Source organism: Oreochromis niloticus, linkage group LG7 (genome assembly GCF_001858045.2).
Source record: "Oreochromis niloticus isolate F11D_XX linkage group LG7, O_niloticus_UMD_NMBU, whole genome shotgun sequence".
Lineage (NCBI taxonomy): Eukaryota > Metazoa > Chordata > Actinopteri > Cichliformes > Cichlidae > Oreochromis > Oreochromis niloticus.
Genome location: NC_031972.2, coordinates 56,759,087 through 56,773,935, shown reverse-complemented (window position 1 = coordinate 56,773,935; position 14,849 = coordinate 56,759,087). Strand labels below are relative to the sequence as shown.

General features: G+C 40.8%; 2 protein-coding genes across 2 annotated transcripts in view; both read left to right on the top strand.

Moving 5' to 3' along the window:
- The first annotated feature begins 1,608 nt into the window (after positions 1–1,608).
- Positions 1,609–5,606, top strand: LOC109202896 (chromosome partition protein Smc). Its single transcript, XM_019361497.2, has 2 exons — positions 1,609–2,949; positions 3,343–5,606. Exon 1 carries the CDS (start codon positions 1,754–1,756, stop codon positions 2,813–2,815), a length of 1,062 nt encoding a protein of 353 aa, XP_019217042.1. The 5' UTR covers positions 1,609–1,753; the 3' UTR covers positions 2,816–2,949; positions 3,343–5,606.
- Positions 5,420–14,849, top strand: part of polr3b (polymerase (RNA) III (DNA directed) polypeptide B) — a 27,231-nt gene continuing 17,801 nt past the window's right edge. The window contains exons 1-10 of the mRNA XM_019361498.2: positions 5,420–5,605; positions 5,859–5,891; positions 8,019–8,075; positions 8,161–8,225; positions 8,336–8,411; positions 10,119–10,219; positions 10,492–10,583; positions 10,957–11,074; positions 11,986–12,094; positions 12,800–12,922. Of these exons, the coding sequence (XP_019217043.1) occupies positions 5,534–5,605; positions 5,859–5,891; positions 8,019–8,075; positions 8,161–8,225; positions 8,336–8,411; positions 10,119–10,219; positions 10,492–10,583; positions 10,957–11,074; positions 11,986–12,094; positions 12,800–12,922 (846 nt within the window). The 5' untranslated portion in view covers positions 5,420–5,533. The remainder of the gene's footprint in view (positions 5,606–5,858; positions 5,892–8,018; positions 8,076–8,160; positions 8,226–8,335; positions 8,412–10,118; positions 10,220–10,491; positions 10,584–10,956; positions 11,075–11,985; positions 12,095–12,799; positions 12,923–14,849) is intronic.

The window sequence follows — 14,849 nt, the reverse complement described above, 5'->3', positions numbered from 1 at the left end:
AGAGAGAAAAGCCGATCAGCTGATCATTGATCAGTTTCGTGATTGAAGTAGAAACAGGAGAGAATGAGAGAAGAAGAGGCAGCTGTGCAGCTTCAGCTTTGTGTCTTTTTCATTTTAGCTGAAGTCCGGGACAAACTGTGTTCCTTTTCACCTCAGTACGTAATATTTTCTCTGAATACGAGACGATTCTGTTTTTTACGGGACGGTTGGCAACTCTAATAATTAACCGTATGAACAAAATAAAGTTCAACATCAGTAACATAGCACCCACCCAGCTGTATAGAAACTCCGTCATGCTAGCTAGCACGCAGTACGAAAATGTCAGCATACCGAAAATAAACTCCACCTAAACTTGGTTTATATCTGACCCAGATAGACTGCAGGTCATAACTTCTTACCTGAAGTTCAGTTCACCTGACGCGCGGACCGGCGGCCGCCTCGGGTCTCTCCTCTTGCCTCCCTTTTCCTTCATCCACCTGCTGGCCTCCATCACTTGCTAATGTTATTGAATCTGTGGAAGCTCCGCGATATCCACCACACGAAGTAACGAGTAACGAGCCTATCTAAATCCCAGTAACGAGTAACGCGTTCCTGGTTTTGGCATAATAACTAGTTACCGTGCTCGTTACCACAATAATAACGCGTTAGTCCCAACACTGGATTTAACGCTACTCCACACTACTCCGTTGTCATATATATCACATGTAAATGTCAAATGTATGTATCTGTAAATATATACTGTAACTCTAATGGAGTGAGTTCATTGTCAAAGTTTATATAGCCAGGTGTTCCAATCACTTCAATGGTGACAGGTGTATAACTTAAGCACCTTGGCATGCAGACTGCTTCTACAAACAAGTGCCAAACCATGCTACCTTTGTTAATATAAGCTAGAAGCATATTCTGACAGGAAGAATTACGTGCCAAACCATGCTACCTTTGTTAATAAGAGCAAGAAGCATAATTCTGATGGGACGAAATTACGTGCCAAACCATGCTACCTTGTTAATATAAGCTAGAAGCTAATTCTGACAGGAAGAATTACGTGCCAAACCATGCTACCTTTGTGAATGTGACCTACAAGCACACTTTAACGGGTAAAAATAAGTGGTAAACCGTCCTGGCTTTATGAATATGAGCTACAAGCATACTCTGATGGGCAAAGTTAAGTGGCATTCCTACTTGAATTTGTGCTGGAATTACTGTGACATCAGAAATGTGTACAAACTACTTAGGGAGGAAATTTTGACAAAGTAGGATGTTTTTTCAGAACAACGTCCTACCCATTTAAATTTATGCTGGAACACCAGAAAAAGTCGCCAGATTTGTCGCTAGTCGCTTTTTAGAAAAAAAAGTCGCTAAGGGTGTCTGAAAACTCGCTAAATATAGCGACAAAGTCGCTGAGTTGGCAACACTGTTTGGACTGTTTTCAAAGTATTTCAAAAAATTCAAAACAAAAAAGAAAACCGTGCATTTCAATGGGTATTCTCTGAGCATGCGCAGAATTACGCACAGCTGTCCTTTGATGCTTTGTTCGATCAAAGGATCAAAGAGCGCTGACGTCAAATTCGCGGCCACAAAAGTCCATAAATACGCCCTCTTCACCTTTGCAAACAGTTTTACTTGGAGCAGTTTCAGAAACAGGGAGTTGCGTTTTGCAAACCAGAAACCTTCCAGAAAGAGACTATTTTTAAATTTAAACAATTAAGCAAACATTTTTTCTTGTCGACACTTTGCATAAACATTTAAAGAAATGTCAGACGAAACATTTAATAATTCACAGTCCAACAGAGTGATTCAAGCGGAATCAATCAGACTGCATACGGTTTTGAAGATTGAAATGCCTAACTGTAGGGAGCTTCAAATGAAAATTGAACAACTCCAGTTGGAGTTGAGCACCCTAAAGCTCAAAAAGAATTATTATAAAGATAATTTCCATCGGTCAAGAGATGAGCTTAAACACATGAAGGTTCAGGCTGAAAAAAAACAGACACAGGTGGAATCTCTGGAGGCTAAAATCCAGGAACAGGAAAAGAACATTCAGACAATGCACCATGACTTTTTGGAAAAGGAAGAATCTCTCATTGAGCAGAACAGCAGCATTGCTGCTGAGTTGTCTCAGATCGAAAGTGAGAGAAACGAACAAAAGAAAGAGAACGCAGATCTCAAGGACGCTTTAGAGAGACTTGAGCAACAAGTGAGAGAAGCTCACCATAAAATAACAAAAAAAGAAGAGATAATAGAAAAACAAAATAGAGAAATATGCAATCTCCGATGTCAGGTGAGACAGGCTAAGGTCGAAAAACAGTCACAGGTGGAATCTCTGGAGGCTAAAATCCAGGAACAGCAAAAGAACATTCAGACAATGCACCATGACTTTTTGGAAAAGGAAGAATCTCTCATTGAGCAGAACAGCAGCATTGCTGCTGAGTTGTCTCAGATCGAAAGTGAGAGAAACGAACAAAAGAAAGAGAACGCAGATCTCAAGGACGCTTTAGAGAGACTTGAGCAACAAGTGAGAGAAGCTCACCATAAAATAACAAAAAAAGAAGAGATAATAGAAAAACAAAATAGGGAAATATGCAATCTCCAATGTCAGGTGAGACAGGCTAAGGTCGAAAAACAGTCACAGGTGGAATCTCTGGAGGCTAAAATCCAGGAACAGCAAAGAACATTCAGACAATGCACCATGACTTTTTGGAAAAGGAAGAATCTCTCATTGAGCAGAACAGCAGCATTGCTGCTGAGTTGTCTCAGATCGAAAGTGAGAGAAACGAACAAAAGAAAGAGAACGCAGATCTCAAGGACGCTTTAGAGAGACTTGAGCAACAAGTGAGAGAAGCTCACCATAAAATAACAAAAAAAGAAGAGATAATAGAAAAACAAAATAGGGAAATATGCAATCTCCAATGTCAGGTGAGACAGGCTAAGGTCGAAAAACAGTCACAGGTGGAATCTCTGGAGGCTAAAATCCAGGAACAGCAAAAGAACATTCAGACAATGCACCATGACTTTTTGGAAAAGGAAGAATCTCTCATTGAGCAGAATAGCAGCATTGCTGCCGAGTTGTCTCAGATCGAAAGTGAGAGAAACGAACAAAAGAAAGAGAACGCAGATCTCAAGGACGCTTTAGAGAGACTTGAGCAACAAGTGAGAGAAGCTCACCATAAAATAACAAAAAAAGAAGAGATAATAGAAAAACAAAATAGAGAAATATGCAATCTCCAATGTCAGGTGAGACAGGCTAAGGTCGAAAAACAGTCACAGAATCTTGCTCCTGAACCTGAGGAGCTTGTTTCTTCAGTCTCAGAAGCATCTCCTGATGTGGTCCCAACACAGGAGAATCTTGCTCCTGAACCTGAGGAGCTTGTTTCTTCAGTCTCAGAAGCATCTCCTGATGTGGTCCCAACACAGGAGAATCTTGCTCCTGAACCTGAGGAGGTTGTTTCTCCAGTTTCAGAACCATCTACTGATGTGGTCCCGACACAGGAGAATCTTGCTCCTCAACCTGAAGAGCTTGATTCTCCTGTCTCAGAACCATCTCCTGACATGGTTCCAACTAGTGGTTCATGGCATCATGGTGCCAAATGCCTACTTAAAATAGGTTTAGGTGTTGCCGCAGCAGGCCTTATTATACCTGCAGCTTACTGGGCCTTTTCAATGTTTAACAGCAATTGCGTATTTGCCTCTGCCTCTAGCCTCCTTGAGCCATTTTGCTACCTTAATGATGGATCAGTTCCCTTTTAAAGACCAGTAATGATGGACTGCTTTTCATCCACAGTCCAGAAAACCATATGTTGTTCATGTTAGACAACGTGAGCAACATATAGCTAACTTGTGCTCTCATTTTTCTTTTCTTTTGCCTCTCACCCCCCAACCAGTCGTGACAGATGGCTGCCCCTTCCTGAGCCTGGTTCTGTCAAAGGTTTCTTCCTGTTAAAATGGAGTTTTTCCTTTCCACCGTGCCTAGTGCTTGCTCATAGGGGGATCATTTGATTGTTGGGGTTTAATTGCCTTGAACTAAAGAACTTACAAACTCTGGTGAGGGGTTCACACTACAAAAGCTACAAATAAAAAAAAACAAACAAAAAAAACCCAAATTTGTTAGCAGCAAAAAAAAAAATAAAAAAATTTGTTAGCAGCAAATCAAAATAAAGAAAACAATTTTTGAAAAACATCTCTTACGGCTCTGTTTATTTACCTAAATGAACACTTGTATTTTCTGTCATAGAAGAATATACATTGTCCAAAGTGTCTGATAATTTTAAATTTAGCACTGCACTGCATGAGATAAACTGTGGCACAGACAGCTGTCAGCCTGGTGAGGGAGAGTTCCTCTTCAACCTCCAAACTGAACGCAGTTTGTTACTCGCAGCATTGCAAATTTAGACAGCAATTTCTTAGAGTCTGGTTTAAGTCCTGAAATGACATCTCCTTAACAGCATAGAAGCATCCCACCGAGCATCCACAGTCATTACATTGTATGTAGACTGTATGTGAAAAAAAGAAAAAAAAACCCAGAAAGCTAAATAAGAAATGCTTCTAAGCAGTAGAAGGTTGTTGACAGTAGCAAGCTACAGGTCTCTCAATATCTCTCAATATTGCTCTCCCTGAGAACCCTGTGCACAGCTAGGTTTAAGGTATTCTCAGGTATTAGAATTCAACACATTTAAGTATAGTGACATAAGTAAGTTGATGGTTCAGGTCACCTCCTGCAGCTTGCTGGAATTCTTGTCTGGATTGCCTGGGCTTAAACACTTGCTTAGTTGGCAACAAGTTATCAAGTTAGTGGGTCACCTGAGACACGCTTTGTCTAATTCATTGCAGTATTTTGCCATTCTCAGTGAGAGAGGAGAGGCTGCTATAAGTGGGTTTTGCTAACAATGTCCCGGGGGTACACGCTGCAGTTTCGTCATCGATCCCACCCTTTTCAGAGAAAGTGACTTCTGTCACACTCTGTGAAGACCCTGTGCTTGTCATAGGAAATATGCTACTGGGCAAAAGGGCTATCACAATAGTGCAATCAGAGATAACGAACAAGGGATTTTATTCCACTTACTTCTTGATTTCAGATACTATATCAATGTCCTGCAGACCATCACTCCAGGAGAGTGGTTCACCTTAGTAGTCCTCAATGACGCTTACTTCCATGTGCCAGTTCATTTTGAACACACAAGGTTTCTGCATTTCACCTTTTGGGAAGTGTACATCAGTTTGCTATCCGTTGGATTTTTAATAACTCCAATAAGTAAGAAAGGAAATTCTAGTCTGAATGTACTGTTTTTTGCATCGCACAGTTACTTTTTTGTGACGCAACTGTGAGTAACTGTGCGTCACAATACAATATTTTATGACGTAATGTTTTTTAAAAAGTAGAACGATACAATCCTTGTAAGTTAAAGAATCGGAACGCTTTTCTTGCTTCTGGTCGTACGGACGTTTTAGAGTGCAACACAAAGGAGTCACGCTTGCAAGATATCAACACTGACGGTACAGGTTTTTGTGTGTTTGCTGATAAGCAGTGGAGTAAACCATGGAGGTCCTGGGAGGACAGTTTAGCGACCTGACTCCACAGGAGCTGGTGGCTCCTGTTAACACCGTAGCTGTGAGTATGAAGACCGGAAAGGACCGAAAGTCTGGCAGCACGAGCACAGAGATGCTAACGCTAGCGTGGAGGCTGTTAGCTCATAGAGATGCAGAGTGAAGGGGAACGTCCTGTGTCCCAGTTTGTTGTTTCTGACAGATATTTTTTCTAGTGTACAATTTGGAAAAAGTGCTTAAGCATTTACACAGCTCGAATAGTTTTCAGGTTATTGATAAAACGGACTTGTTTATTTGCTCGTTTCCCTTTTTAACAGGAAAAATGGAAGTTGTTACCAGCCTTCCTGAAGGTAACAGAACACACCAGCCCTTACACACTTTTACTAAATTTCAATGCTTCTTGATTAAAATATGTTTAAAGTATGGTAGAAACTAGTGGGTATACAGTAACAGTTCACTGTCATGTTTATAAAAACAGTTTGAGGTGATCTGAGCTCTGTGAGATGGTGTGTTACCCTGCTGGAAGCAGCCATACTGTGGTCAGCACCAATGCTCAGCAAGCCTTGGTGTTTAAATGGTGCTTAGTCAACTGGGGACCGAAGTATGAGAAGAGAATGTCCCCTAACCCTTTTATACCACCACAACCAGCAGCCTGAACTGTTGACACGAGACAGGATGGATCCATGCTTTCATGATGTTCACACCAAATTCTGAAATCAAAACTTATTAGACCAGAAAACCTTTTTCCAATCTTATATTGCCCGAGGTTGTTGAGTGTGTGCAAACTGTAGCCTCAGTTTTGCGTAGTGGTGTAGTAGTAATCTGACTTACTGTTGCCTAGTTCCTATCACCCAGAGCAGTCAGACAATAACAATGACATCTCTATTTAAATAGTACAGTTCATTACATGACAGCTGAAAAAACCCTGTGTAGGTTTATGATGACTTGAGGCAATGAAAAACAATTAAACAAAACAACAGCATCTATTAGCTGTAGGCCTGTGTGGCTAAAAAGGTTTTGAGGCTGTTTTTCAATGTACACGCAGATGTAACTGATCCTAGGTCAGCAGCCTGCTCCAAGGAACTGAGGCAGAATAACTGAAAGTACCCTCAACACACCAAGGCTACGTTGACACTGCAGGCGAAAGCGCATCAAATCCGCCTTTTTTGACCCTATGCAACCCATATCCAATCATGGTATGACAGTGTGAACAGCACAAATCCGATATTTTCAAATTCGACCTGGGTCACTTTCGTATGTGGTACTGAATCTGATACATATCTGATGTTTTAGAAAGCGACTGCTGTTTGAATGGTCATGTCGCATTAAATCCGTCTTTTACGTCACTGACACAAGACAGACACCAATTATCAGCGCCAGAGAAGCGCCCAAGAAGACATCGTGAACGCTTCCTGGCCATCCGGTGTAGATGTTAGTGAAACTGTTGGGAAGACAGCGTTGGAGAAACATTTTATTTGTACTGTATAATCTGCAGATTCTGACAGAAATCTGCAACTATCCTTTGAAGCACCGCTCCTGTCTAAAACAGCAAAAAGGATAATTATTAGGCCATATGTAAATAACAAAATAGCTTTATAGCTTAGAGCAAAATTGGGAAACGTAAAGTCCGAAACAAGTCTTTATATTAAGGGCCATCAGTCAAACAATACTGTTTGGTCTGGGTCTAAACAGCGCGTTGTGTGACGTCTTCTTTTGCACATGCGGGCTGCTTTGAGGGTTCACACTAGAGCGCATTTGCTGTCACATTTTATTTGTAGTGTGAACAAGCAGACAAAAAAAATCGGATTTGATCAAAAAATCGGAATTGAGCATTAAGACCTGCAGTGTGAATATATGATTTTGAGAACAGATCTGAACCTGATGACCTGAGATGTCTGTACTGGGTACCAAATCATCAAAAGCTTTGTAAATTTCTGTGTACCCATAAGGATTCCAAGGCTGGGTTTTAAATGAATAAGGGAATTCCAACTGATGATTTGGGGAGTCCTAAAACTAGAGCGTTGCAATAAACTAACCTACTAGATGTGAATGTGTCGTCAAATTTCTCATAGTGAGTTTGAGATAGAAAATATAATGTTAGAAAATCCCTAAGTTACAGAAAGCAGTATTGGTAAACTTATTGATGTGGTTATCTGGTCATGTTTCTTCTGATTCCTTAGCAAGAGATTTTTTGGCCAAGGAAATATGTTTAGTAAAAAGGGAAACATTTGAGTCCAGTATGGCCATGAAATAATGAAATATTGCATAATGACCAAATATACCCTGTACAATGTGTCTTGTTCTTTTACCCTGTTAAAGCTTTAGGTCATGGACCTTCTTTAAATTACTTTTTTTTTGTCATCAAATATCAAAGTATCCTCCTGTGTAATGATGACAGAACAGTTGGTGGGTCTACATCTGTGTGAGTAATATTATTTGGGAGAGTAAACATGTATATCATGTTGTGTGTTTTGCAGGTGAAAGGTTTGGTAAAGCAGCACATCGACTCATTCAACTATTTCATTAATGTAGAGGTAAAACACGAGCATGTCTTTGTCTGTTGCTGCTTTTTCATGTACACTTGGATTTTGAGCATCGATGTCTCATTTCTGCTTCTAGATCAAAAAAATTATGAAGGCAAATGAGAAAATCACAAGTGATGCTGATCCAATGTGGTACCTCAAGTAAGTCACTGTGTGCATTCACCATCACTGACTTTAACACTGCAGACATGCACAACAAGTCGTTTTGTTTTTATTAAAAGAGGAAATAATGGATTTTTAAAAATTTGCAGATACCTCAATATCTACGTTGGCATGCCGGACGTGGAAGAAAGCTTCAACGTGACCAGACCGGTCTCTCCCCACGAGGTGAGAGTAGTCTGTGTTTCTGCTGTTAAATATGAACCATTGTTTACTGTGGTTTAATTAAAGTTAAATAAAGCTTTTGAGTAATCAAATACACAGCTTGAAATGAGTTGTAGGTAGGAAGGTAGATAGATAGATAGATAGATATATATATATATATATATATATAGAGGAAGATGTCTCACTCAGGCATCTCTAGACTCAGCATTTAGTTATAGCCCTCATAGAGGTATTTGTTAATTATATTTGAGTGCCTACACCTCCAATATCTTGATGCATGCTCAATCATCCAGGTAAGTAAATCTCCAAAAGTTGATTCTGTTCATCTGGACGTAGCGTTTTCTGGGAGAAACGTTTCATCACTCATCCAAGTGACTTCTTCAGTCTCAGCTGACTGCAGGTTTCCCCAATCTTATAAACAGTACATTTGCATAATGACTGAAACCAGCCTACTGAAGGAACAATGGGCTGGGAGGTCAGTTCCTTAATCATAATTATGCAAATTCTCATGACCATTGATCAACAACCACTGATCAAAGCCCACTGATCAATGGCCATGAGTACCATTCACAGAGAGTTGGGGAATGGCTGCAATCATAGCATTGTAAGATGTACCCTTAGGCCCCCTCCTCGATTCAGAGATGGTCTTTCCCTTTTCACGTAAATGGCCTCCTTGACTCCGCGCTCAAACCAGCGTTCCTCCCTGTCCAGGATGTGTACATCCTCATCATTGAAAGAGTGTCCACTGGCCTGTAGGTGTAAATAGACTGCAGAGTCCTGGCCTGACGAGGTTGCTCTTCTGTGTTGTGCCATCCGCTTCGCCAGAGGTTGTTTGGTTTCCCCGATGTATAAATACTGGCAATCCTCCTGGCACTTAACAGCGTACACTATGTGACTATGTTTGTGTCGGGGGACCCGATCCTTGGGGTGGACCAATCTTTGGTGCAGCGTGGTTTAAAAGCCACAGAGTCCCGGTGTTTAGAAAAAAATGCGTCTCAACTGCTCCGATACTCCTGACACATATGGGATCACTACAGGTTTTCGCTTGGGCAGCGGTTGTCCTTCTCTCCTGGATCGGCTGGAGCTTTCTTTAGGTGCCTTTCTAGCTTTGACAAAAGTCCAGCTGGGATAACCACATTTACTCAGGGCCTTCTTGATGTGCTGTTCTTCTGCATCCCTGGCCGCTGTGTCAGTGGGGATGGTGTTCGCTCTGTGTTGTAGCGTCCTGATGACACCCAGTTTGTGCTCCAGTGGATGATGAGAGTCAAACCTTAGATACTGATCCGTATGTGTAGGTTTACGGTACACGTCAGCTTTTAGATGTCCCCCATTACTGATGGAAATCTCACAGTCTAAGAAGGCTAACCTGCCACTCTTCATATCCTCCCTGGTGAATTTGATGTGTCGGTCCACCGAGTTAATGTGATCCGTGAAATGTGGTACGTCCTGAGATTTGATTTTCACCCAGGTGTCATCCACATATCTGAACCAATGACTTGGTGGTGTTCCAGGGTAGGATAGAAAAGCCCTCTTTTCCAACCTGACCTGCAATCAGCTGAGACTGAAGAAGTCACTTGGATGAGTGACGAAACGTTTCTCCCTCAAAACGCTACGTCCAGATGAACAGAATCAACTTTTGGAGATACACCTCCAATACTTTCCTTTAAAGATGATGAGATATAGCTCAGAGTCATCTGTCTCATCCCACAGTGTCGTCTCAGAGATATGACTTACTCTGCGCCGATCACAGTGGATATAGAGTACACCCGCGGCAGTCAGAGGATAATTCGCAATGCGCTGCCCATCGGAAGGTATCTTTTTTTCCCCCTCCCCTGCTCCTGTTCTGTGATGCAGACATATTTATATTGCATTTATATCAAATCTACAAATTTAAAACCTCTCCAGCAAAGCTCAGTAAGCCAACAAGTGCCAAAAAAATAATTCAGCTTTTGTGATTTTTAAGCTTTGTTTGCTGATAAACTGACCTTCTTCACTCATTTGTGCTGACGCATTCTTCTTTATAACAACACGGTAATAAGCAATATTCATATTTTATTAATGTAGATAACTCTGCTTTTCTCAGGATGCCCATCATGCTGCGAAGCTCTAATTGCGTTCTCACGGGAAAGACGCCGATGGAGTTTTCAAAACTCAACGAATGTCCCCTGGATCCAGGCACGTAACCGTAGCACTCTCATTGTAACTCTTTCCCCCTCAAGGGCCTCACCTGGACCCTTAATGATGAGTTTTGGCATCTCAGTACATATCAGTAAAATGTTTGATGACCATTAGAATAGATTCCAGGTTTTTCCAAGGGTGGCTGTACAGGCAGTGATCACCCTCACTAATTTCTGATGCACATTCAGAAAATTTGTACTATAAGCAGGTCTGAAATATGACAGAAACGGCTCATTACTGAAAAGAGATTCAAGGAGTAAAGAGTTAAAACTGCCTTTACACACTCTGAGAGTAATTAAGTAAAAGAAAATGACTTGCCATCAGGTTCTCCAGTTAAATTGATCAGTGTCCCCTTTTTTTTTCCCCACAGGGGGTTATTTCATTGTAAAAGGTCAGGAGAAAGTCATTCTGATCCAAGAACAGCTGTCCAAGAACCGAATCATTGTTGAGCAGGACAGGAAGGGTGCAGTTGGAGCATCAGTTACCAGGTACTGTAACAACATGTCCATTAGCAGCTGTTCATCCATCACTTTAAAGTTGCCTTCTTGGCAGACATGTAAAGAAAAAATCAGCTGTCTCTTTTCAGTAGCTGTCTTGTTTGACCATCTTAACCTTATCGTTTTATTGGCTTCTTCTTTGTGATTCTGCCCGGAAGCGCAGAAGCGTGGAGACGACTCATGAGTGTGGATGCTGTGACTGGTGTTTGGTGTAAACCATAACGTGAAGCTGCTAGTTTAAGACCTGTGAAACTCTGATATATTCGTGGGTCATTCCATTTCAGTTCATCAAATCTAAAAGGAAAAAATTTCCACCAGGACTGTGATCATCAGTCTTTCTTGAATTAATTCCAGGGAAAGATGCACTAATTACTAGGAATTATGCAACATTAACATTGGAATGTTTTAGGGGAAATCCCTGGTATTTCAGGAATGTAGCTTGTGATAACAGCCTGATGGATGCTTGAAGGTCAGAAAATATTTGAGTGTCCTGTCTGTGACAGCAAATGTTGGAGGCCACGATTCTGCAGGTAGGGGACAGATTCTTGTACACAAGGTCCATGGCATTATTTAATTATGATTTAAAATTAAAAGTTTAAATCAGGGCAATTGTTTTATAGACATTAAAGCTTTAATGTAGAAGGAAAAACACTTTTTTAAATCTAGCTGTAGTGTCATATTTCAGGACTTTTTTCGGGAAAATCTCAGATGGTCAGGTGGGAGACATTTGATGACCTGACACTGAATGACCCTTACACCCTTGCTCAGTTGCGCAAGGGTGTAAGTTTTTGGACTGTGGGAGGAAGTCTGAGTATGCAGAGAGACCTCACACAGTTATAAGGTGAACATGAACATGACACTAATCACGCTCGTGTTCGCTCTGCTCTTTGTGTCCTCTCCAGCTCCACTCATGAAAAGAAAAGCAGAACTAATATTATTGTTAAACAAGGCCGATTCTACTTGAGACACAACACGCTGTCAGAGGATGCCCCCATTGCCATCATATTTAAGGTAGGGATGATTTTTTTTATTAGTCTGCTGAAATAAGTCCAGTAGGTGGTGCTATAGCACAGGTAAATGGTCAGAGATGAAGATGTTTGTCATGTTATTGCCCAACAGATTGAAGCAAAGACCTGTGAGTGTTTCCAAAGTCTCTGTCTTTGTTTTTGCTACAGCTTGGAGTTGTTTCAAAGCTTAAGTTACATATATAGAGAAGTGTTTTTATATGAGATGGTGAATAGTTTTAGATCTGTAGTTTCATTAGTTGCTCGGCTGATTACATTTCTTGCATCACCTCTGAATGAAAATGTTAGCTGACAGCTGGTATCATGAACTTCTTTGCCCTCTGAGGAGAGACCTCTTCAAACATGTTACCTTATGAGTGTGAAGTGTCACTATCCGCAGTCTGACCGAGCCTGCATGCTCGCTGTGTTTTCGCTGCACTTGTGTTTGCCGGGTAACGTCTTCCCCAGCCCTCCCTCTGTTTGGCAGCGGCTGCAGAGACGATCTGGAATCAGTTCCCACAGCTTCACATTTCCATAAGCAAATGTCAGGCAACATTATGACTCCCTCCTCACCTCACCCCTCCCTGTGAACACTCCCTGTCTCATGTACTCCCCCTCCCCAGATAAGCTTTTATCTAAATATAACAAGATTTTTTATTTTTTGTAGTTTTACAAACATTTTACACACGCTGTTTACATGTCATCCACACAGGGGATGGGTGTGGAGAGTGACCAGGAGATAGTTCAGATGATCGGCACAGAGGAGAGTGTCATGGCCAGCTTCGCCCCGAGCCTGGAGGAGTGCCAGAAAGCACAAATCTTCACACAGACTCAGGTATTTTATCAATCCAAGAGAGCCAGAGCTGGCCGATGTTATTTCAAGCTTAAACAAACACTCAAGTCAGTTTAGCCCCATGGACTTGACTTTAGGTTGAAGCTCTAATTATCTTTGAACTTTGATTTCCAAAGACAATATACTGGTAATATAAGGAAAAAAAAAAGAAGTAATATTACAAAACTGAAGGAGCACTAAAAAGCACTAAAAGTACAGTGCTAATGTTTATGCTATAAAAGAACTACAGTTCTAAGGGTTATAAGACTTGAACTTCACCCCCACTAACAGGAGATATGTAGTAACATGCATGGGATGTATATCTCTGTCAAATCTGTGCTGTAGGTATGCTGTAACCGTAGACTGTTCTCTAACCTCTGCCTTACACTTCAGGTGCAAATGAGGTTAAATTAACCTCCTGTTCTCAGCATGATGACATATAATACAACCACCAATGTCTGTCTTCTTATTTTGCCACTTGGCAAACACCTTGCTTGGATTGCTGGGTGGATGTCTGTACATATATTATGTTGTAGACCAAAACATGAAAATATCTCACACTTGGATTACCCACAGACCTTATTTCAAGTATCTAAACAATGAACTGTTCAAAAAAGAAAAAACCCACTGGATTTGAGAGAAAAGGGACCAGTAAGAGCTAAATGCAAACATATTTCAGGGATTTCAGGTTTATCCCTGCAGCACTTTGTAGAAGCACATCTATAGCCTAGGCTTATTTGCTCTGCCTGTTCTTAGATGGGTCTTTAAACCACTGTAAAACTACACTCATACATGAAGAACACAAAACTCAGACCTCATCAAAAAGTTAAAAGGAGGGACATAAAGCAATAAGCAGCAGGTAATACATAACTACAGACCTGATCCCTATTTAAAAATATTTGTTTGAGTTTTGAACTGTTGGAATTGGAAATTTCACCTTCTTGCTGAGTGTTATAAGAGCACTGTTGCTTCTCATGTTTGTGCAGGAAATCTGAAGCTACAGCCAATGTTTGGCTGGCTTATCTTAGCAGAGAGATGGTCCTAGCACCACCAAAGATGACCAATTGGTCACGTAGCCCCCTCAGAACCTCAGCCTGTTGTTTGTTGCCGGCTGGTTTTTGTAAAAAAGCTCCCCACCTTCATATTTACAGATGTGACAAGTTAAAATCACCCAACAAAAATAAACTGGTGTTGAAAACAACACCTTTTGATGCACATGTAGAGTGGATGTTAATTTTCTGACTGTTTATTAAACAGAAATGTTCCTCATGCTGAAGTGGATAAAATCCTGATTCACAAAACTGTTAAAAAATAATAATTTTGGGGTGGGAGTGCATAAAAGTCAGTGTGAATTGCTTGGCATCTCTAATGTGTGATCATTAGTTGCGGATGTCTGCAGATCAGGATGTTGTTTCTGTTTCTATTGGCTGTCTGCTGTCAGAAGGTATTTTCTTTGTCTCTTTGAGATCAGATGACGAAGGTTTTGTCTTACCAACCAGTTAAGTAATGCTTTTCATGGCGATTTCATGAGGCCCACGTGTTTTTCTTTGACATCTACAGATGAATGCAATCGGCCAATTTGTTTTTCATAAAGATTATGTTGTTAGAGGAACCGCTGATGCATTGATGAGGCCATATTTGCTTCCTAGCAACCGGTCGCCACAGCTCTCGTGTTCCTCTGTCTGCCAGCCTCCGTGATGTCTTTTCATGGTATTCATTGGGTCATTGTATTGTGCACAATGAGGCCTAAATCTATATAATTAAAGGCAGATAAGGCTTAAGAAACATTGTTATCAGATTATGATAAATAATCTGGCAAAACCAAATTTGATTGTCATCTTTTTTTTGTTTTTTTTTAATTCAGACACTATCCGGACACATCTGATGTTTTTTTTTTGTTGTTTTTTTTAATTTCTCTAAATTAAACAAT